This window comes from Tenrec ecaudatus, chromosome 16 (genome assembly GCF_050624435.1).
Source record: "Tenrec ecaudatus isolate mTenEca1 chromosome 16, mTenEca1.hap1, whole genome shotgun sequence".
In the NCBI taxonomy this organism is placed as follows: domain Eukaryota; kingdom Metazoa; phylum Chordata; class Mammalia; order Afrosoricida; family Tenrecidae; genus Tenrec; species Tenrec ecaudatus.
In genome coordinates, this window is record NC_134545.1 from 54,718,847 (window position 1) to 54,744,084 (window position 25,238).

The following is a 25,238-nucleotide window of genomic DNA, read 5'->3' on the forward strand; positions in this document are numbered from 1 at the left end:
AACCTCTGAGATTAATATAGCAAATAGCATGAGTCATTGTTAAGGGAAACAACCAAACACTCAATGTATTTACTTATTTCTCCTCAGCTCCGTAAGGCTATTGTAGATCATGTGTCAGACTCTTTCTTGGACACGACGGTGCCACTGTTGGTACTCACTGAAGCAGCTAAGAATGGCCGGGAAAAGGAAATAATAGAATATGCAGCGATATTTCGAGAACACACCAGCAGGCTCGTCGAGGTAAGTGGGCTAGAACTTTAAGTCCCAGCGGATGGATGATACTCAAGTTGTTTGTTTACAGATATTTGTACCGAAATCTTTAAAAAAAGATGTGAATTAGGCGGGTCTTATATATCAGATCGTCCTTATTTTGCATTCACAGCGTCAGTGACTTCTCTAAGCGCCCAGTGGCTTGCCCTGTTGTTTTCTCTTCTGTTCCTTTGTTCTTATCTCCCTCTGCTACTATATTTTCTTCCCCTTCACACAGGTTAACAGTTGCACCTTCCTGCCCTTTAGCCTATTATTCCCATACCCCCACTCCCCACCTTCGCCCTCTCACTCTGGTACCCATCAAAGTCTGTTTTGGTAGGAAAACTTTTCTTGATTTTTTTTCTCGTATTGGTCATCTTATACAGTATTGGTCCTTTGTGATGGACTAACTTCGCTCGGCATCATGACCTCCAAATCCATCCATGCCATGAGGGCTTTTGCAGTTGCATCATTTATTCTGGAAAGATGCATCGTATTCAGTTATGTGTACATTCCAAAGATTCTTTGTCCATTTTTCCATGGATGAGTATTCAGATTTTTTTCCAGAATCTTTCTTGTGAACAGTGGTGCAAGAACATGAGTGAGCATATACCTGTTCATGCTGTTTGTTTCTTGGGTTTTTTATTTCTGTAGAGGCAACACCAAGTAGAGCTCTTGTTGGGTCCATTTCCAATTGTTTGAAGAAGAAACATATCACCATCCCCACTGGCTGTATTTATAGTCCCACTGACAATGTCTGAGGTTTCCAGTTTCTTCCCCCTCTCTCCATCATTGGTTGTTTTCTGCCTTTTTTTGAACTTTACTATCAATTCTGGGTTGTGGTGTTACCTCATCATTTTCATTTGCATTTCTTGGATGACTAGTCATCTGGAGTAAGTCTTCATATGCTGGTGGGCCACCTCAATGTCTTCTTTGGCAAACTGTGTGTTCCTGTCCTCTGACCAATTTTAAAATATATTTAAAATGTGTTCCTCTTTTGCTTGTTGAGGTTCCAATTTTCTGTAAATGTTCGAGATTATTCCCTTATCTGATTTTTTACTAACAAAGTATTTTTCCAAGTCTATGGATCTCCTTTTACTCTTTTGGTGACGTCTTTTGACGGACATAAGTTTGGTAGTTTTGAGGGATTCCAGTTGTGTACTTTGTCTTCTGTTGTGGGTATGTTTTTCATTCTGCTTTGAGTGTATTTATGCTCTCTATTAGGACAGGCACATTTGTCCCTTTTTGGGGAATTTGATGATTTTTGTAGTTCTAGGTTTCATATCATATTTGTTAATCCATTTTAAAGTTTGTGTTTGTATTAGGAATGAAATATTAGTCCATCTCAGACTTCTAAAAATGGAAATCCAATTTTACTAGCAACATTTATTAAAGAGACAATCTCGTCCCCATTTAATGTGTTTCGGCCCTTTGTCATAAATTCCTTGTTCAATGAATCTGTGATTGTACCAGTACTGGCTGCTTTGTTTACTGTGTCTGAGACTTGGAAGTGAGAGACCTACTGCTTTGGTCTAGCTCTTTAGCAATGCTTTACTTATCCTAGGTCTCTTTCCTTTCCATATAAATGTGGTGATTCATTTTTCCATCCCTTTCAATTGATCTGGATGGAAATATTTGTAGATCATATTGAAAATGGATCTGATTGAAATATTTGAAGATCATGTTGAATAGTATTGACAATAAATAGAGTCTTTGGAGAGATTATTACAAATGAAACAGGGTTGACCAAGGTATATATGAAAGTATACATATCAGATTTTATAAACTTTGACCACCCATTTGCTTTGAAAGATGGTATTCATTTGTAAAGAGGTATACAACTATGCTCAGTTAAGTTTTTAAGATGCATCATTTTTGAGCTATATAAAGAAGTGGTTAAACATAGGTAGTTTTTGTTTTATCCATAAAACTATTTTCTAAATTAAAATAGGAAGTGTTCTATCTCATGCTGTTTTACTGTTTCTCCACCATAATTTCATGTTTATATTATTACATCAATATTTTATTTTCAAGTAGCACAATATGAACTTGATTTAATCTTAAGATCGTTACCAAATGGTAGCAATAACAATTACAGGCATATGCATTTGTAAAAATTTAAAAAATCATTATTTTTCTAATGTACTTTTAATCCTAGCTAAAAGATTAAGAACTTATACTGGGAAAAAAATGCACCTTAGAATTCATGATCCTTTTTTTTTCCCCGACCAATGGCTTTATTTATTTATTTTTCAAAGCCATTTCATTAAGACCTAATCCAGACATCATATTATTATTCTATCAATTTTGAAACATTTAATTACTTTCAAAATTGTGGAACAAATAAATAAGATATAGATGGGCAGAGAAACCCACAAATAATTGACTAAGAGTAATGGGTTGTCTCTTGTCTCAGTAGGGACAAGAACAAATAAAAAAAATGTATTTCATTTCCAATTGGAACTTGAGACAAAGGAATGCCCTGAGACTTGGGGAGCAGTTTAGCATACTGGTGAAGCGCAAGAAGTTCTAGGGCATTCTCAGGATACAGCTCATAGAACTTCCTGATGGAAGGGCTAAAGTAGGCCACTGTGGCATAAGGCCCTGAATGGAACAATTTCTTTCTTCTTCAGTAACACAAGTGAAGTGACAGTACTCACAAGGCTAGCAACCAGTTTCAAGAAGAGGACATGTCATTTATTAGACCCCATTATCAGATCTGATAATCAGCAACTACACATCAGTTAACAGTACGACAATATCATAATAGATATTAATCGTTATATATTTATAATACTCTCAAATGAATTGCTATTGAGTTGATGCTGACTCACAGCGACCCACTGTGGGCTTTTAAGACTGCAACTGTTTACAGGAGTAAGAAGCCCAATCTTTCTCCTGCGGAGTTGCGGGTGATTTTGCATGGCCAGTCTTTCGAATCCAGCCCAACTTGCCACCACTGCACCACCAGAGCATTATATGCATATAATTGTAATATATAATAACAATATTCATAAACTCCAAACCATCAAATTCCAACTTAGAGTGATGGTTTCTGAGGTTGTGAATCTTCATAGACATGGTCTCCTCTTTCTAATATGAAGCAGCTAGTGGGTTTGAACTGCTGACTCAGCAGTTAACACACCAACCTCTAACCCACACTGCATCAAGGCAGTATGATAATCAGCAACCTTATGATAAAGGGAGAAAATATTCAAGAATTTCATTTTAGTTCGGACTCCATCACCGTGGAAATCATCGTCGAGAATTCAAATGATGTATTACACTGGGAAACTTTGCTGTAGATGCCCTCTCTCAAGTTTTAAAATACAAAGAAGACACTTTAGAACTAAGGTGGGCCTGCCCCAAGCCGTGATGCTTTCATTTGCTTTGTATGCATGCAAGAGCTAGAGAAGGGATGAAGAAGAATGAAGACTTGATGCCTTTAAATTATGATATCTGTAAAGATGATTATACTCTGGACTGTCAGAAGAGTGAGCAAATCTGTCATGGGAGAAGCATGTCCTGAAGTATATCCTGAATGCTCCTGAGGAACAAGCACGGTATGACTCCATCTGGATATTTTGGACATCTTATAAGGTGGGAGAGGGTCAGTGTAAACTGTAAGGATGGTACAGGACAGTACTGTTTATACTGTGATTCACAGGTTGTCATGAGTCAGAACTAACACAAAGGCATAAAGCAATTGATTAGTGTTGGGTGTCCTTCTTTATGAATGTAAGACTGGTGTTTATTCTGTTGTCAGTAGCCATGTCACACCAATTATTGAATAGTTTGATGGCTGTCCCTGCCTGTATTGGCCATGACTCTGGTAAAACATATGTTCCATGGCACAAATGGTTTATAATGCTTGTGAGTCAGAAATAGTTACCAACTGAATTTGAATCACAGGATCCAATATAACACAAAAGAAAAAAGAGAACTTTCAAAATATGTTGAATCTGGATTCACTGGGAAGAGGTTTTCAAATGCATCTAGGGTTTGTTCTATATGTTCTCTCTCTCTCTCTCTCTCTCTCTCTCTCTCTCTCTCTCTCTCTCTCTCTCTCTCTCTCTCTCTGTATCCCAGGCTCCAAATGTAGAACATTACAAGGAATGACCTAATAGATGCTATTAATATACATTTCATCCCTAAACTATACTACCCACAAGTTTAAAACCTCTTTATACTTCCTGAGAACTATGGGAAGGATATAGAAAATAATGCCATTCCCATAAAATTTTATGGAAATTAAGCACAAGATCTAAATCTCACTAATTAATGGTAGTCGAATTAACACTTTATAATTGTGAATCAATGAATTAAATTATTTTTTATTTATCTAATTTTATTTTTTCTGCCGTGTCTCCATTCTTCAAATACTTTTAACTATTCCCACAGGACAATATACTTATCACCTATTCCCACGAGATAACATTAAAAGTTAGTGGATACAGCAGCCTGAGAAAATCATAAAAAGGCACCAAACTAATGCAACCCTTATGAGAGTTTTGTTTGTTTGAAAATGTGTTATCTAAACTGAAGGCACAAAATAAGAAAGTATTTTGATGAAATATTCTAAAAAAAATTGTCTTCTGATAATGATACCTGATTCTTACCTCGCAGTTTAGTGATTTCATGGAAAAATGAGTCACATGATGTACTCATTGAATAAGGCGTCCATGGTCAAATGATTTGGGGAAAAATTTATATTCATAGCTTATCTTGGAAAGTCACATTCTTTAAATATTTTGCAATGAAAAGACCTCTTCATTTAATTCCAACCAGAGTTTGTTTCTACTTTCAAAAAAAAAATCCAGGAAATCCTTCTTTTGTTACATTTTTACTAAGGTTGCGTTTCCCAGTATTCAAAGAAAACTATCTCAAATTCTCACCAAATGATGGTTACCATTATATACACATAGCTCTAAGAATTTTATGTTATACAGGGTTCTCTAGAGAAATAAAACCAGGACACTAATGACTTCTATATCTATCTATATCATCTATCTATATATCTAAAACATAAGAAATAAACAGTTAATCTACAAATAGCTCAGTGCAACTCACTTCCCTTAGACGGCTAACACACTGGCAGTCTTTCAAGTCTTGAGGGCTGCTGGGTAGTCCTCAGTAGAGCAATTCAGGCTACCAGGCCACAGGTAGCAAACAGCAGGGCAGGTCACCAATAGTCAGCCAGATGACAGGGTCTAATAGTCCCCAGCTCAAGAGATGTAAAATCCAATGGTGTGGCGAAGCAGGTCTTGAAGGAACCTCAAATCACAGCGACACAGTCCATGGGTTAGGTGTCCCACAGGTAGTGTAGCTTGCAAATTGAGGCAGAGAACAAGCTAAGGCAGCCACACACTGGTCTGATCATCAAAGAGTGAGAGACAAGAAAAGCGAGGCTCGCTGAGTCATTTATCGCTCCACCCTTCAATTAATCCCACATGTGTTCATTGACCAGGTTGGCATAATCAACCTACCTATCACAAATTTGTTGGGAATGCTTAAGGATTTTGAAAAGTTGTTAAAATATGTAAACATTAAAAGATCTGAAGATTTGGAAACTATGAGGGGGGGGCTTCATAAAACTTCTGGAAAAAATGGCATTATCTTTTAGTTCAATTCAATATTCCCACAAATTTTGAAGTCCCTGAGTGTGAGCTATGTATGCCTGAGGACATATCTTATTTAACTTACATATTACCTTAACACATGGTAATGAACTTATACTGGTCTTGGAGACAAAAGGTCTGGGAAGAGAGTTCTAGTTATCTGGTATTAATTTTATAGCAACCCCCTAAGACAGAGTAGAACTGCCCCTGTGGCTTTCAGAGACTGTATGTAACTTTTTATAGGAGTAGCACACTTCATCTTTCTCCTGCAGAGCTGGCTGGTGGTTTCAAACTGCTGTCCTTGTGGTTAGCACCTGAACGAATAACCACTGTGCCACCAGGGCTGGGTCAGGATTGCCTCAACAGCAGTGAGTTTTTCTGGGTTTAGTATTAATTTAAACTTGGGTTGAAGTAAACTTCTGTACCAGTAGATTTTGATTAATTTAACAAATCCCCAAATGTAATTGTATAATACAACTAATTATTATTTTCACTGTATTATTTGTTGACTGAGCAGAGTGAGGCAATTCTTACTTGGAATCTCTTATTAATTATTGCTATCTGATATTGACTAAGCTTGGATCCCTTTCGAGCTTTGGATGATTGTAGATGATTTATTCACATGCTTGCTGTCACCTAGAACCTGTCAACCTGAGTGCCCATACAGAGTCTATCTGCATACCTTAGGTTTTTTAAAGCATAGAGGCTGTATTTTGAGATGAGAGGTCCCCAAACAAGCAAGCAATAGGACCTAGAAACTGCATTTTTTTGTGTGCCTTAAACCGTGAGCCCAGAAATTGGCAAAACTCCACTTTCATAGGATTTTATTTTTTTAAGCAATCACAGAATGTGGATAAAGTTTAGGCTTCAGAGTTCAATGAAAGGAACATCAAAGGACTTGTGGCCATTTCAATCTAAGGAGGACAAGACTTTCTGCTCCTGTGGAGGGAGGGGACACGGTTTCAGAAACCCCCAGGGCAGTCTTAGAGACTTAGTGAATTGTCATGATGGTGATGTTGGGGGCTTTCTTTTTGAGAAACATCTGCCCCGCTTCTCTCTTCAGGTTGCTTTGTCAATAAAATGAAAAGATTAAATAAGATAAGGTCTAGTTTCTGAAATGCTATGATCCTACAAATACTTTCTCAACTGAGACCATTTGAGTTTCCTTGGAGATATTTTCTACAGGGGAAAATAAAAGGAAATTTCTAAGTGCACTCCTTGCACAATAGGTTGTTTTTCAAGATACGGCGGAAGAAACGAGCTTTCCTGGATCTATCTCCCAGGAAAATTCTATTTTTGAAAGAAGCTATCGAATCAAAGCAACTGAGAAAGTCATCATTAATTTATGATAAACATTGAAACAGAAACGCCTGTGACAAAGTCCTGGGAAATAGATCTTAAATATATCAGCTTCCAAGGACATTTGAGTTCCCTATATATAGATTATTTTACAGTCCCCGTCCTCTCTCCTGCTCGCCCCCCCCCCCCCCCAGACACGCACATATACCCATTTTATTCCTTAACTGGGTAATTTGACATAGCAGTGTGGAAAGCCTTAGATTCTAAATGACTTCAAGGAAAAAGCTGTTTTCAACACATTTAGGTTTTGATGCTTTGTCAAAGAAATCTAAAAATCAGTAAGCTTGTTGAAATGAAACTTAAATGGAAACAAAAGTCCATTTTTAAAGAAATCTTATCAGATCTTTCAAGAAAAGCTCCATGCTGTTAAAGGAACTCTTTAAATAATGGGTAACTGGTGACATAAGAAAAGGAAAAAGAAGTAAAACATTGCAATAAACACAAAACAAAAACAATGTGTTGAGAAATCCTGTGTGTAATATTTAGAAAATCATAGTATTAATAGGTTTGGATGAAAGAAATAAAGAAGAGAAGCAGGGTGGTGGATAAATTGCATCTAAGCATTCCTAATCTTTGGGAAATTCACAATTGAGGTGTCCTCCTGTATTTTTATGTAGTTTGATATAGAATGATCACAAGTCAAACATGATTATACACTCTTCCATAGTGCCAGTAATTCCTAAAGAATGTAGATATCCTCATGGATTAATTTATGTTAAACTAAGTAGCTATTAAATTTCTCCTACTTTGAATATCCAAGTACTGTAGCTTTTAGATCCAGCAGCCTTGTTGAAAATGCTAAAGAATCAAGCGATGGGGATTTTAAAATCATCTCAGTCCAGTAGTTAGTAGTTGATGACAAGTGGGTTCAGTGATTTGTCCTGCCCAGGATTTGATTTAACTCTCACGGTGACCTCGGGTGTCATTAACTCCACCAATAATATTAACTAGGAAATTAAGGATAGTAATTTTACCTTAAACACAAAGCTACTCAGTTGCTTTAGGGAATATGATTTTCAACCTTTTATTACTTTGATTCTCTGATACTAGCAAAAGCTATTTATAGCTATTGTTTAAAATAATTCTTTTAAATATGGAAACAAAATCCTAATACCAACTGAGTTATGCTTCTCTCTAAATTGTTGGCTTTGTAGATTCTAGAAACCAGCCTTCAGATACAGACCTGAGTGAAGTCATGGGCAGAGGGCCTCCCCCCATCAATTTACATGGGAACTTTAGCATAATGCTTCACCAGGACAATAATAAAGGCCATTGTTCTAATACCCAAAGTAGACATTATAAACTTAGTTTCAAATCTTCCTCAGAAGATTTTGGTTTTTTAGTAACATCTTTAAAACACTTCGCCTACCACTTGATATACCCATTATTATTTTATGTGTTGATAGATGTAGTAATTAGAGGAATGGAATTAACTCTAACAAACCATGGATTCATTACAATGAATATTATCTATTATATAGACCTGGTGTCTCTAAAACGAGTTTGTAAAAACTCCATTATTATTTGTGAATCATATTACAATTTGTTCTTAGCAAGTTAGTTGCATACAATTGCCACAACTTTAAACAGTGAAATCTCTGCCTTGCCCCATGACTTTTACCATCCTAATTGTCATTAAATATTAAAGTGCTAATGATCGCAACCTAAAAAAATACAACAAATTATATTCCATGAGCTACAGAAGTTTCTCTGTGCAAGAAAACAGCTTCGTCGGTGCTTTATTTTGACTTACTCATCAAAAATGCATCTGTCTTGATGTACCTTATTTAACGTAAGTTCCATGGGAGCCTTTCATCAAAAAGGAAAAAGTGGGTGGACATTTAATTATAAGATTTCCCTCCAACCTACAAAGCTGATTGTTCCCGCTCACAAAATGGCAAGCCAGATTTAGCAAAGCCTGGGTGCCAAGGGGGAACACTTCTGAGGGGACCCTCCCGGTTTGAGAGGAGTACTGAGTGTCAGGTACTGCTGACTTTGCTTCTGACAGAATGCCCTTTAAGTGTCACAGGTTGCCTTCATTGGTCATCTGTCGTCAAATAAAGATATTCTCTCTTTTAAATAAAGCTTTTAGAATCCCATTCCATTCTTCCCCTTTCTCACCAGAAGTGGGAAAAATAAAATGTAAAGAACAAATGCGTACACTGTACACAAACCAACAACTGTTCCCTGTGAGCATCTTGGCAGCACTTCGCTTTGGGGGGGATAGTCAGGCATGGTCTTGATTATGCAAAAAAAGCATACGCAGGTGTGACTGCCCACTCTCTGGATTATAAACTGCCCGGCATCTTAATTCTTTTGCAGCTAAAGAAATATGCCTGAGCATGGCCTGTCAAATTTAACCTGAATGCATATTGAGGTTCTTGCCATGTTTAAGAAGGATTCTTATACATTTTCTATTCTTTGGTCTTTGGAACACATGGGAAGATAGTGATTCAGTTATAGAGAATTAAAGTCCTTTTCATAATTAAATGCAGAAAATTCTAAATTGAATGTTAGTGTTTTGAAATTTAGAGGAGGAATTAAATTCATTTAGAGACTAAGCAAGAGATGGACTTGGAAAAAATATATTTATTGTCAGGGGTTGATAACAGCATGATTAAAAGCATAATGTGTATTAGTGTGTTCCAGGAATATCTTAGAAATGAAATATAGATAGCTGAATTGGCAGGGGCCTGATGTAGGACAGAGGCAATTGAAACACTAACCTTGAATACTTGCTTGCCAAGGTGAAGAGTTTAGACCCCGGCAATGGGCTAGAGAACTACTGCAGTTAACAGCGAGTCTAAAAGAAAGTCATCCTTTAAGAGAATCTGTTTATGGACTCTTTTGCAAATGGTACAAAAACTTCTAACCCCAAAGAAAGATTCAAAGTTCACGAATATGGGCTGGGATTGGGAAAAGACTGCATTAAAACATAATCTATACTTTAAGGAGAGAGCTAGAAACTAGTTTTAGTTGTGAAATTGGACCAGAAAACAAGTGCCCTTGAACTTAATGGCTCCACAGCGGTGCTGTCCCCTGCTAACAGAAAGCATGCCCCAATTAGAATTTTGAATCTGATCATAGACTGAGGAAAAGGGAAACTGCGAGTCAATTTAGTCACTGTGTTAGGCTGGGTTGTCTAGAGAAACAAACCAGTGACACTCATCTGTGCACAAGAAAGAACTTGACATCTAGAAGGTACTCAGCTGCACCTGACTCATGTCCTTAGGTCCGATGCCTGCTGGGCGCTCTTCAGACTCACTCATAGCTGGAGGCCAATGATGCCCAAAGATGAAGCAGGAAGCTCTCAAATCGATGGGCACAGAGTTGTGTGGATCCAAGGTTGGTGGAAACATGGTAGGGCACCAATAGCTTCCATGAGGCCCCGTCCTGGAGACACGCCCAGAGTCTTTCCCAGGAAGGATGGAGGCAAAGGGCAAGAGAAGCAGGAGTTCCAGTGTCTGGCACTCATACAAAAAGCCATGCTCCTAAAGAGGTGTCATCAGACCACCCCTATGCACTGACACACATTCAGACTCATTGCCATGGCGTGAATACAAACTCACAGTAACCCTTTAGGGCAGGGAAAGCTGCCCCTCTGAGTTTCAAAAAAACAACGATAACTGTTTATTAGAGTCGAAAGCCTCATTTTTCTCCCATCCTGTAGCTGATGGTTTAAACTGCCAATCTTGCAGGTGGCAGCCGAACGCATAACAACTGCTCCACCAAGGCTCACACAAATTCAAGTTGACATATATTTTATTAGTGAAATCATTTCCATTCGTATATGTGAGCAATAAAAGGGTGTTCATGTATGAAATGTTTTATGTTCTTTTTTTAACAATGATTGTGAACTCTTGTGTATTTTAAAACTTATAGCCCATTTTAATCTAGGTATATGTCGAGTAGTCGATAACCATGTGTGGCTTGTGGTTGTTGCATGGTCCAGCACAGTTCTAGAAAGATGATGAAAAACTGTAGGGCAGCAATTAAGCCTGCTTTCATGAAGCAAACATGGGGGTATGTAAAGAGTCTTGCAATAAAATCATACAAACCTTTATTGAATAAAAAGATGAAAATGGGAAATACTGTTTTGACATGTGCTCCCTCTAGACGTGTGCACTTTGAACACAGTGCTTCCATCTCAAATCCTCCCAGAGGAATTCTGCAATCTTTGATGTTGGGGGTCCTCCCCTGAGGAATTCTGTAATATTTGATGTTGTGGGTCCTCTAGGGGTGGCGCTCACGCTCCTTTTAAACAGTCCCTGAATTTTAGGAACAAAACGATGTACACAGGGATCAGGGTTATAAGATGGATGGAGGAAGTTATCCGAATGAAATTTTCATAGAACAGTCCTGGAGGGCCTTGTGTAATGAGCAGGTGCTTTGTCCTCATAGAAAATATCCCTGGGCACACCTTCCATGGACTTTTTCTTACCAAGGCAGTCTTCAATTTTCTTAACGCGTCTTTCTAATGAAGTTGTGTAATCATCTTATGTCTATCTGCCATGATATTCCTCATTGGGACCCTCACAAACAGTCTCCACACACAGCCTTTCTTTGAGGAACGTGAATAGCCAGGATATCCACACAGAGCATTGTAAAGTCAATCATGCCAGACATAGTTAGGGAAAAATGGAATATTTTATCACTGATCAGAGAGGCGTGTTTAAAAACTTTATTTTGGAATAAACCCATTCATTGATGAACTGGAATCTAGTTTCAATATGTTCAACATATATATATATACATATATGTATATATGTGTGTATATATATTTTTTTCAGGGTCTAATGTGTTCTGTGTACTGTAGTGGACCCTAGGACTACTGTCTAGGGAAGGGGTCCTCAATCTTTTTAATCAGGGGGCCAATTCACTGTCCCTCAGACCAGGTGGAGGGCCAGACTATAATTAAAAAAAAAAACAACAACTATGAACAAACTCCTATGCATCCTGCACATATCTTATTTTGAAGTAAAAAACAAAACAGGGCAAAAACACCCAGCGGGCTGGATAAATGTCCTCAGAGGGCCGCATGTGGCCCGCGGCCTATAGTTTGAGAACCCCATGTCTAGGGTCTTTACCACATTAAGACTTTGTAAATATAGCATTCATATAAATATATGTACGATGGATGCTGTGAAGTCTTTAGAAAACCTTAAAAAATAGTGATTGATATAGTTTCGCAAGTGAAATGTGAAGCAGAGCCAGCTTTTGGTCTGAACCTAACTACATGTTTTGGGAGAATGTAAAGAAAGTACCTGGCCATCAGCCTAGCATCCAACTTCTCCAGGGAAAAGGAAAATCACACTCCACATCAGCTGCCCCCAGCTCATTTCTATAAGGCTGAAGCCAGATGCGCCCACCGTCCAACCTTTCTGTGAATTCTGGCAACACATTGCCCTCAACAGCTCTCTATTTTTTCAACTGGGTTCCATAATACATTGCAATGGCTACGCAGAGCTCACAGTCAATATTCATGATTCTAGGGCCTATTCTGGAAATTGACAGGTTGTACCTACTCAAAAAACCTTTAAAAAACAACTTTATTACCGTCTAGTCAGTACTGATACATAATGACTCTGTAGGAGGGGTCAAGACTGCCCCTGTGAGTTTCTAAGACTACATATAACTCTTTCCGGGGAAAGGAAGCCCCATTTTCTCGTGCAGAGCGCCAGGTATCACCAGGGCTGGCTTATGGACTGCAGTGCCTTGAGGCACTTAATTGAGGGAATTGGGTTTTCTAACTCACTGAGTTAAAGTTGAGTATCCTTAGACAAACGCTCATGGTGGTTTGATATGCCCTATGGACATGTGCTGAAATCCTTAAAAAGCTTTGACATACTGCATGAACAAAGCATGTCCTGTGGGTGATAATCAGGTACCAGCACTGGGTGGTAAAATACAAGAACTGCACTTGATTTGGAGAAAGTAGGAGATCTAATTTGGTTTTTTTCCTGTACTGGTTATCTAGAATTAACAGGTGACAAGGGTTGAAGTTGACAAGGGTTAAGAGGACATAGAAGGTCTGCAGTCTTTCCATTTCGTCTCTGTTCTTTGAAAGAAGTGCTAGAGAAGTGGAAGAGAGAAAGAGATGGGAATCTGGCTAACGAATCAGTGCAGTGTATGTGAAACCCTGTTAAGGCTGAAATTATGTGTTTATCCAGAATGTTCCTTTCGCAAGAAAATAATTAGGCTTAGAACTGTCTATGAGATTGAAGTTGTAGTGGTTGATTGTTTTAATAAATATTTCCATTAATTAAGAACAAAGTCATTTATTCTACACTGCATTATCACTTTGTCTAAAATATAGACATTAGGAAAAGAAACTGAAGTTTTCTAAATCACTCTAACATTCTTGTGAAATTATGCATAGAGTTCCAGAAGAGAAGCAAACAGCCAATCTTCCCAGGGTTCTGGCTTCAATTCACGCTCATAAATATCAGTTACTTTTCCTCATCTATTTCCCGTATCTATAAATGTGCATACTCTGGATATCTCACCTACATAGAACCCTACAATATGTGGTCTTTGGAAACTGTTCTCCTTCACTTAGCATAGTGTGTTCAAGTTTATATTGTGACGTGGATTAGTGTCTTTGTCAAATATCATTTGGGTACAGCTGTGGGCCCTCTATATCTTGTTCCAGTTATCTACGAACCTGTATGTGTCTGTCTGTCCTTTGACTGAAGCCACATTGTCTTTAAAGCTGTCCATTTAAACCAAGTTCTGAAATCTGGTGATGTGCATGCTCCCTTTTTAAAGTTGTTCCAGCTATTCTAGTTCCTTTGCCTTTACATATAAACTCCGTGTGAGCTTATCAATATCTACAAAATACATAGGTCCCTTTCAGAAGAATTGACACCTTCACAAAATTAAATCTTCTAACTCAGGAATATGGCATCAAATTTCTTCATTTATTTAGGCCCTCACTACTTTATTTCCTTTTTTGTTCATTATTCAAAGAGTTTAGTTTGCTGAATATTGAAACAATAAACTTTGTTACTTTTCCTTGCACAATCAAACCCATTATAATAGGTTCTGCTTATTCTTACTTCATAATTTTTTATTGTCTATAATATATTCCAGAAAACATGCCCACTAATTTAAAGAACATTGTTTCAGACAAACCAATCCTTATTTCAATACCATGTGAACTTGAACAATTTAACGTTTCTGAATTTCTTGAGGAAATAGGGATACAAGCATATGGATACCCACAATGATCTTTTAAGAATCCAGTGAAGTTATACAAATAAAAGGTTTAGTAAAATGCTTGGCAGTGCAGTAATATTTCAATGCAAAATAACTTAAAAACAATCCCAATAAAATGGAAAACTTCATGGAAAAACTAAGTCTCATTTACAAATGCCTTTTAATTAATGAACTCCCTCATCTAGCCTAATTCAACAGTATATTCATACCATTGCAATGTTTTTGCATAAACAGTGTAGCCTGACTCTCCAGCATGTTTCTTAGACAGCATCTATAATATACCTGCCTATCACTACACCTAGGTTGTAAGCCACAAGAGTACCCTTTACACTCAAATGAAAAAATGTACCTAATTTCCAACCAACTTTTTTTTTTCAGCAACATTGATTTGGACCAGAGTCAAAATGTTAGAACAATAGTATCAATTAAGACGATAACCTTGAAGTCGGTGAAAATAATTGTGGAATTGCTTTACAACTTAGGGACACACAAGCAGACCAGCATCCCCATTTTGAAGAGTCTGAGGCTTTCGGTGCCTAGATGCACACAATTCACGATACTGTACTTTTCAGCCCCCATGGCCTCTTGGCAGCGAGATTCTCTTGCTGCACTGTCACACGAGGTAGTGCTGGTCCCTACCTTTGACACCGCAGACAGGTCGATGAGCTCCGTGGTAAGCACCGACAGCAGTTGTCTCTTAAAAGGGGACTGCTGTCCCGATGGTTGCGTATGACCAATTAATGTGTAGGAAACGTACAGTGTATGTTTCCTAATATGACTGACCAATTCAGTTGTAGGAAACGTAGCGTGTATGCCAATACAACTATTTAGAAAAAAAAATTAAAAATGAAATACATTGCCATCATCATTTTTTTCTGTTTAGAAGTGGATACTTTTGTCAGAACAAGCATTCCATTTGACCCACGTAGTCATGTCAGTGTGGGGAGGGTAGAGGAGTTTCTATTCAGTACCTGTTTTTCATTATTTTGATGGTTGGTACAAACTTTTTTTTTAAAGAAAGAAAGAGGAAGATCAATAAGAGATCATTTATGGTTCCTCTCTTTCTGTGCACGATTCTAAGATCCCTTCCTTCCTAAGAACTGGTGCAGAACTGACCTTCTTGGTGTAGTACTCCATCGCAGGCCTGGGAGTCTCCATCTTCAGAATCCTGTTTCTTAAGCATATGAAAACCACTTTTCCATGACGAACGCCGAATGCCATTTCTGGAATGCGTAGTCAGTCTCACACATGTCTGCAGGGAGATAATAAAGATTAGGCCCGAGTTGTGACTGGCAGGTAGCTAAGTGACAGTCTATGGACTAGATTTATTTACTTCAATCTGTGTTCAGAAAGCGCACAGCGCTAAGGCTGCCTGTTACATTACCAAGGATCGTAGCTGTGCACAGAGAGGGTGGGAGCTGCAGGCACCTGTTAGGGAGCTAAGTCCAGGTCTCGTGGCTTCCATTGTGTGATCTTCACCTAAATGCGGAGTTAGCAGTTTGTTACTCACAAATGCAGCAGCCACTAGCCCTTAGGGCTCTTGAATCACCTGCTCATTCATTATTTTCCTATGAATACAAGACTTTTCTTTAGACCTGTTTCCAAAGACTCACTGCTTTCCTTTTTCAAAGTATGAACTGCAGTGGAAAACACACACACAGGCACGGACCTAGAGACCCAAAGTGATAGACTTTTATAACTTGGAGAGATTTAGTGAGTGCATTTGGTTTGGGGTTCATTCTTGGTTCTGCCCCTGAACTTTGGAGATAGGTCCTTTAAAAAGCTTAGAGCCACCCTGGATTTTATTTATGTTCAGCCATGCCACCTTCACCCACCACCAACAACTGAATTATGTTTTTAAAAATGATTTCTGTTTAATTATTTGAGATTATTTTCCTAATGTGCCATTCATCACTCTTACCATAGGGCCTGGGCACTCTACTATTCTTTGCAGCAATGGACGTGTGGTCACACCCAGACACTACAATGAAGCCTCTTTTAGCAGACTCTAAGAAGTTTTTTAACACTGTTGGAGCAGACTAGTAGGTTTCTTGGGATGAAGTCATGCAAAATTTGACATCCAAGTTGAGGGAGCCCCTCACCTTACTTAGACTCTTTCTTCCTGTCTTGGTATGGAGCCATTAAATTTGTTTCCTAATATGCCCGAAGGCAGTTACTGAACATAACCCAGATTCAGGTTCCTCAAATGCGGACTGAGACTAGCAGGGTTCAGAGTAGTTGTGAAGAAAAAAAGTATCATTGTTAACACGAGAGGACTTTAAAAAAGAGAAATAAAAATTGCCATGCAGATAAAGGGTATAGTAATAGCTGTCTTTTGTAAGAGCTTTTGTGTACAGGCAATGCTACATCCATTATCTCATTTAGCTTTTATTTGTCTCATTTTATAGAAGAAAAATAGTTCAAAATAGCTAGTAAGCTCATCAGCATCACACAGCAAGATGACAGAGTAGGTATTGGTACCCAGAACTGACCAGTCCCATAGCCCAAAAGCAGTTCCCCTGGCCCCGCTTACTTTTAAAATGACATTTTTCCTATTACAGTACATATTCTAAAATATGATTTTGGCTACCTGGCAATCTTACTTTTTCTCATCTATAGCTCCAAATTATAAAGCCATTTTGACCACATCTGAACACGTAAGAGATAAGCACAGGAATGGAAGAGTCTCAGAGACCATCTATTTCAAATGCTTCATTCTTGCACATGAAAAGATGAAAGAACATGCCAAAGGCCACATCGATAGTTAAAGAAAGGTGGTTATTAGAATTCTCCATCGTATACACCATCAAAGACTTATCATTATGCCTTATTTTATATTAGTGTTCCATGCCCACACCACTCCACATGAGGACCTAGCAATTTATCTCTGGGAAATATTTACCATTGAATCCTCTACATGTGAGCTCCAGTAGACCTGACTTTTAAAGGATGCTAAGCTTTTAGAGGACCTTGTCCTTTAGGTAGTCCATGACTCTTGAAAATGTATTCCTAAATAGTACAATTAAAATCAGCAGATGCACTTGTTTGCTGATGTTGTTTTCACCCAAACTTGGTTTGGTTATTATGTAACTATAAAATAAAAACAAATAATCTGGACATTTACCCAAGTTTCACAACATTTGGAATCTGTAGGGATATTTCTAAATATGATAAGCTTAAAAACATATGAGAATCAAATAACCAATAACAAGATGTACTACAGGGAGTGGCTTATAAACCAGGACTATTATCTAGTAAACATCTTCACAAACTTTATTTGAATATGAACTGGTCACGTGGAGAAGACAATATGGTGATGAGAGCAACAGAGAAGGAGGGAAGAGTTGGGGGTGCCCGGGTGAGAGAGTTTGTGCCGCCGATAGAAACCAATGAAGGTTGGGTCTCAAACTGCAACTGTTGGATTTCAAAGAGTTTCTGTGTTACTGTTAATGCGGCAGAAATAATTTAGCCCTTAATACTGAGTTAAGATATCTCAGAAGTCACCAGAAAATCACTTGAGATGATGCCTTATGAATTCATTTATTGCAGTTTTGTAGATATTGTAGTTGCTGTTAGTTAATTCTGTTTCCAGGTGACCTTAGGTGTCCCGGAATATAGCGCTGCCCTGTCCTGCACCACCTCCATGGTGGTTGGTACGTTTAAATTCTAATTGAAGCTATCGTACCAATCCATCTCATTTGGGATGTTCCAACTTTGTATTGGCCCTCTTCTTTACCATGGATGATATCTGATATTTGAAAAGCTACACATCCTTTTTATATCCTATTGAAAAAGAAAAAGAATCATATTATGTTTGTATTCAATAAATATTTAAAATTTATCTGTCATCAAATCCTTCTCTCAATATATGTTTAAGCCAGTGGTTCTCAACCTGTGGGTCACAACCCCTTTTGAGGTCAACCGACCCTTTCACAGAGGTCACCCAATTCATAACAGTAGCAAAATTACAGTAGCAAAATGTGAAGTAGCAATGAAAATAGTGTTATGGCTGGGGGGTCACCACAACATGAGGAACTGTGTTAAAGGGTTGCGGCACGAGGAAGGTTGGGAAGCTCTGCTCTGAGGCATAAGTACATAGAAGTGATGGTGGCAATGTGAGAAACTGGCAACAATGAAAAGGCATGAGATATTAGAAAATAGAAAATGTTCAGAGCCTTGCCCCTTGAACAAATGTTCTCTTAATTATATTCATTTCAATAATCTGTTTTTCCTTAAACCAGTTTGATTGAGTGTTTACATATATAATGTGCCACGCGATTCGATATTTGAATGTACTGAGAAGAGGTGTGCTAGCATCACCACATCACTATAAGAAAATGTGGAAATTGTCTTTGCTGTTGTACTTGTTATTAGCTCTCTTTCCCACCACTTTCTCTGTCATAACCCTAATAAATTATTAATCTCTGCAAATTTGTCTATCCTGGAGTTCATATAATAAAAACCATACACAAAACCACAACAAAAATAGCAAAGCACAGCTAAGCCTTAAGCCGAAAGAAGGCAGATAATAATGAAATATAGTGCAAATTAAGAATAGTTTAAAGGGGATGAAAAATGGTAAGCCGTCAAATTTTAGCCTAACTCGATCTGCCCTGGTGGTGTAGTGACGACATGTTGGGCTACGAAATGCAGGATCAGCAGTTCAAAACCACCTTCACTCTGCAAGAGAAAGAGAAAGCTTTCGACTCCTCTGAAGAGAGTCCTAGACACCCACAGGAACAGTCCGACCCTGTCCTCCAGAGTCCCTGTGAGTCAGAACCGACTCACTGACAGCGAGAATGGCTGCTTTGGTTTGTGTCTGCATTCATTCACTCTCCAAGGCGCTCATCTGAACGCAGGGCTTCTCACCTCCAGGCTCCATGGTCAGGGAATTCAGTGGAGGTTTCTTCCCCATAGGGTCTCTGCAAATGGACTTGGACTTTCCCTGTCTCCCATAGCCTAGAGCAGCTGTTCTCAACCTTCCTCAGGCCGCGACCCTTTCATACAGCTCCTCATGGTGTGGTGACCCCCAACCATAAAATGATTCTCGTTGCTGCTTCATCACTGTAATTTTGCTACTGTTATGAATCTGGTGACCCCTGTGAAAGAGTCATTCAACTCCAAAAGGGGTCACAATCCATAGATTGAGAACCACTGGCCTAGAGTGATATATTATTTTAGTGATTCTTATTTCCCAATGATGTGTACCATGAAGGCAAGTCTGAGATCCACTGTACTTGCTTTAAAGCAACATTCTTGTTGTATTTCTACTAAAAATGATTTTTGTTATTCTGTTGGTAGTCAACAGTATATTAAAGAAAATTACTTCTCAATAAGGAAATAAACTTTAGAACATTTAAAGAAATAACGATCCCACCTTAAATATAGGAATAAACTTAAACAAGTACTTTCATGTATTGAGACCCAATAGAGGCTTAATTACATTGGTTATATTTTTCTATGTCACTTGGTAAGCATTTCTCTGCCTATTTATTGGATAATATTCCTGGTTTGTGATGCACTTTTTGATATTTCTAATGATCTAAGTTTGCCAATTATGCAATAATATTATCCTAAATTAAGTAAGATGTTCAGGCTATGAAAGGTCAACAGCTGTATTTTCTTCACTACACTCTGAGTGGCCAATGACCGTTAGATTAGAGATAAGGTAGAAAAGTAGGACATGTTGCACACACATGAGTCACATCACCCACTCTGTTCTCATCCCAACTCTCATGAACTAACAATATTATCCATCTCATTGGATGAAACCTTTGATGTGGTCATCCATGACGCTTTTCTGATCTTTAAGATACCCCAGATTTTATGATCCAAAGAATAGTCTATGCAAATTACATGAGTCTATGGTCTCCTTCATAAAGGACTTCTTTTTTAAAAATCATTTTATTAGGGGCTCATACAACTCTTATCACAATCCATACATACATCAATTGAGTAAAGCACATTTATATATTTGTTGCCTTCATCATTCACAGAATATTTGCCTTCAACTTGAACCCTTGGTATCAGCTCCTCATCTTTTCTCCTCCTTCCCCTCTCCCCACTGCCTCATGAACCCTGATGTTTTATAAATTATTATTATTTTGTCATATCTTGCACTGTCTGATGTCTCCCTTCACCCTCTGTCGTATTGTATACCCCCCACGGAGGAGGTTATATGTAGATCCTTATAATCGGTTCCCCCTTTCCACCCCACCTTCCATCCACCCTCCAGGTACAGAGGGGGGCTGGAGGAAGCATTTAGGAACTTGAGGAAAGTTGTATGTTTCATCGTTGCTACACTGCACCCTGACTGACTCATCTTCTCCCCATGACCCTTAGGTAAGGGGATGTCCAGTTGCCTACAGATGGGCTTTAGGACCCCAATCTGCACTCCCCCTCTTTCACAATGATATGCTTTTTTGTTATTTGATGCCTGATGTCACACAGGCTGGTGTTTTCCTTCCATGTGAACTAGATGGCTGCTTGTTTGCCTTCAAGCCTTTAGACCCCAGACGCTATATCTTTTAATAGCCAGGTACTATCAGCTTTCTTGACCACATTTGCTTATGCACCCACTTTGTCTTCAGTAATTGAATCGGGAAGATGGGCACGCAATGATATGACTTTTTGTTCTTTGATAACTGATACCTGATTCCTTCCACATAAATGACTTTTTAATGTTGTTTTAAAAAGGACGTTTCTTACCAAGGTCAGAGAAATGGAAACAATTGCTAGACAACAACAACAACAATAAATTAACTAAACAAACCTTACAAAGTAAACTTTAAGAAAACAAACTAGTGGCCGTGGAGTTCATTGGTACTCCTTGTGGCATCATGAGCTCTGCTCCACGGTGCTTTCAGTGACTGCTTTGTCAGGAGTAGGTTGCCATGGACACAAACTGCTGACTTTTCAAAAGTAGCCAGTTGCTTAAACGTTGGTACCACTTTGGGACTCCATAACAAATTTACTGTATCCAAATTGTATAAGGGTTAATCAGTTCTTGATGCATCCAGATTACCTCTGAAAGCCTTATCAATTATCCAACATTTCTTTTTCAGCATGGAATCAGATCACTTAAAAAGATGTCAAGCCTTTGCTTAGGATCTCTGAAAGCATCGCTTTTCTTGAGAAGTGCTCCAGCACATAATTGACTCTCTCCTTCCCTTCCTCCTCCTTTCCCTCCCATTTCCCCTCCTCCTCTTTAGCACTCAGATTTCCACACTCCTAATGCATTCTTCTTATACAATTTTCTTTTTCAAGCAATTCAACCTAGACATTTTACAAGTCATTTGAGGGAATTATATTTTTTTACAGTAGAAATAAAAAAGCCATGTCTATTTATGAATACACTTTTGTGTCTTTGCAAATTGTATAGGCTTTTACCATAAAATGTTTCATTTTCTTGGAGTATACTTGCAAAATCTCATAACATGAGGTTAATTCTTATAGAAGTAAACTTCTGAGTATATGTACATTTATACATATTTGCAAAATTTTAGATTTTTGCCAAGGATAATTTTTCATAACTTATTCCTAATTCTAGGAAGTCTAGCCTCATTAAAGATTAGCAATTGTGTAAGCAGACAAAATAATGTCTATGAGCATATTCTGTACCTTAGGGATTCTCATAATCTAGATTTATTCCTCAAAGGCACATGTATGACTGGTATGGGGAGGGTTTTGGGTCAGCCAGGCCTTGTGGTGCTTCGGAAATCGTGTCATACAGAGAAATTCATGCTTCAATTGTTTATTGGGATCCCCTTGATCTTACGTCCCACAGTGTAATGTAATATTTTCTCAGTTCATATAGAAGCCCTATGGTTCTGTCAGGGAAGCATTGAACTGCTAATGTAAAGGTCAGAGTTCAAACCCAAAGCTGCTCTGTAAGAGAAAGATGAGGCTGTGTGCTCCTGTCAGTCTAGAAAACCCTATACAAGGTCTCTATGAGTCCAAATGGACTTCCTGGCAGTGAGGTTATTCTTTATCTAGGAAATTACTTGGATATTGAACTTTTTAAGTGGTTATTCGTAAGTCACCAGTACATGATAAAAACTGAACAAAAGGCCATAAAACAATCCTACTAATTAAGTATTGTAATAAAATGGGTGAGAAAAACAATGTGTATTACAAATATTCTATAGCTAGAGTTACTAATTCATGAGCAGGTAAAATATCCTTCTTCGTTCTCCAAAAGCAAAGGTATTTGAGGCTACAGAAAAGAACTTGCTTCTATTGTTAATTAGATATCTTCACTATGTATAATGGAAGCCTGGTCAGCATATACTGTAACTCATCAGTGGCACACAAACAGGATCCAACAAGTTTTAGAAGAACCTGTGCAATATGTAGGGAATAAATTAAATAATTGTGATGCCTTCTTCAGCTCTAAATCGCTAGCCTTTCCTAGTCTTCACATGACGTTTGTCAATGCGTATTGACCAGCTCTAAGCAAGTCTTTCAAATACGTAGGTCTCTTTTGTGACATTGACATTGTCTTCTATGATATTCGCCACACACTCTCCTAATTTTTCTGGTTGGCATTTCGGTTTACTTTTAATCCACACAATGGTAGAATCTGTCTTTCCCTGGCCTTCTTCACTACCATCCAGTGTATTTCAACCCACTGAGACCCCATAGAATGGAGTAGAACTGCCCCTGGGTGCTGAACAAATCGGTGCATGTTTACCTGTGGAAAAATGCCTCATCTTGGTATGAATTGGTTTCAAAGTGCTGACATTGCAATTTGTAGCCCCACTCGTAACCCAGTGGACCATGGCTTATGCAACGCCGTCCCTTCTCCATAGCCGCTCCACTCCATGTTTGGTAAAACAAGCCTGCCTTCCCCTGCAGCTCTCACAGGGTGCTGAAGCGCTCGGCTGTGTCCCGGAGCCAGAGCTCTCCCTCATGGACATCAGACCACAGCACATCCACCTTTGAGGCTCTGCTAAAATGCCCTTTTTAAAAATTTAAATAATAGTTTCTCCTGCAAGACAGAAATGGTTCCAAGACTTTAATGATCACCTAGGGGCTTTTTGAAAGAGTTTCCTTGGCTATATCGTTAAAGACTTTGTTGGACTAGTTTGATTGAGGTTCAGAAATTGGCCCCTTTAAGAAGCTTAAGGGTGAATGAAGTGTGTGCTGTTCAGAGCTCACCCTTTCAGAATGATAGTGGGTTTGGGTCCTCCATGCTGGATTTTAATCTCCACAGCAGCGAGGCCAATTCATTTTCATCTGTGCATGCCCCAAGTTCGATGAAAAAAAGGACCACACCAAATCAAGTAGAATTTGATCAGGATCATTCGCTCCATCATGAAACTCACATAGTGATGATTTAATAATAAAGACAAAAAGATATTTTATTTGCAGAAGTACTTTTGTTTATATTTATGACAACATATCTGAAAAGGAAATGTTCTTTTCACACAGAGAAAACCAAACTCTAGTTAGCAAAACACAGACTATTTCAAGTTCATGTAAGTGTTTAAATGGGATTGCCATGTATTGGAAAAGCCGAAATTGTTACTTTCTGAAATGAAGAAGAAGAAAACTTAAAAAGGGGAGTAGCTCATCATATGAAAAGATACTTTTAATAACATAATGGTCACCTGAAATGTTCTATCTTTGGAGTTGAAACATGGAGCCTTCAAACTCTAGAGAGCTTACACCCCTAAGCCTCACAAATGCCCTGAAAAGGAGATGTAAGAGTTTATATATGTATAAAATTTATTAATATATTGGTTGATTGGAAAAGGAAACAATGGAAAAATTAAAAAACACAATAATTAAAGTGTTCATTTGAGGTAATAAAAAATTAGAAAACTATGAAAACTAGCAACTTAGCAAATCCCACTAAGCAGGCATATCTAAGACATAAAAGGTATGGAGGACAAAAAACAAAGATACCATTCATATACAACTGGTATCTTTAGAATCAAACCTAAATCAAGTGATCAAAATGATAACCCAAATCATAATAAAATTACTATTTTCTGATAAAATGTTGAATATATAAGCATAAAAGGTACACCATTTCATGAAAAGTTAATGAAAAAAGGACTATGTCTAGAAATAGCCTGCTAATTTAAAACCTTTCATCAATAATGATATTTCCTGGTGTGATAATGGAAAGAGGGCAGCATTACTTAAAAGAAGTTGCCATTAAGTTAGTCTCACAGTGTGTTTGAACTATGATATATGATACATGGGATATTTTAGGAATAAAATATGCACTTCAATTATACATGTAGATATGTTGTCATTTGTATACAAAGCTTCAAAAAAATTTTTGATCCATGAGTGGTTTTTAAATCATCTTACTTAAAAATATTTTAAAATGAAATATAAATGAAGAGAATTTAACAATTTAATAATAAAGGAAAATTTGATCACATGAAAAATTGGTATGGACAATGACTGTTGCTATTAGATGGCACTGAGTAAATTCCGACCTATCGGGGTCCTGAGCATAGCAGAGTGAGACACAACCCGACTGGCAGCAGCCTCACAATTATTTGCATGCTGAGCCTAGTACTCACTGTCGCCATCACTGAGGCGATCCATCTCACTGTGGGTCTTCCACTCTCTCACTGTCTTCTACTCTGCCAAGTATGGCCTCCTTCTCCAGGGACTGGCCTCTCCTGATAGCATGTGGCAAGTATCTGAGGTGAAATCTCACCATCCTTGCCTCTAAGGAACACTTGCTGTGCTTCTTCTAAGACATATGTGTTTGTCCTTTTATCACTTAGTGGTACTTTGCGTCCAGTGCCTTGAGTCTAGTTTAATATAAAT

The 25,238-nt window shown here is 38.1% G+C and overlaps 1 protein-coding gene across 1 annotated transcript in view; it reads left to right on the forward strand.

The window, feature by feature from the left end:
* Nucleotides 1-25,238, forward strand: part of CTNNA3 (catenin alpha 3) — a 1,794,797-nt gene that overhangs the window by 909,662 nt on the left and 859,897 nt on the right. The window contains exon 8 of the mRNA XM_075534447.1: nt 88-240. Coding sequence (XP_075390562.1) covers nt 88-240 — 153 coding nt within the window. The remainder of the gene's footprint in view (nt 1-87; nt 241-25,238) is intronic.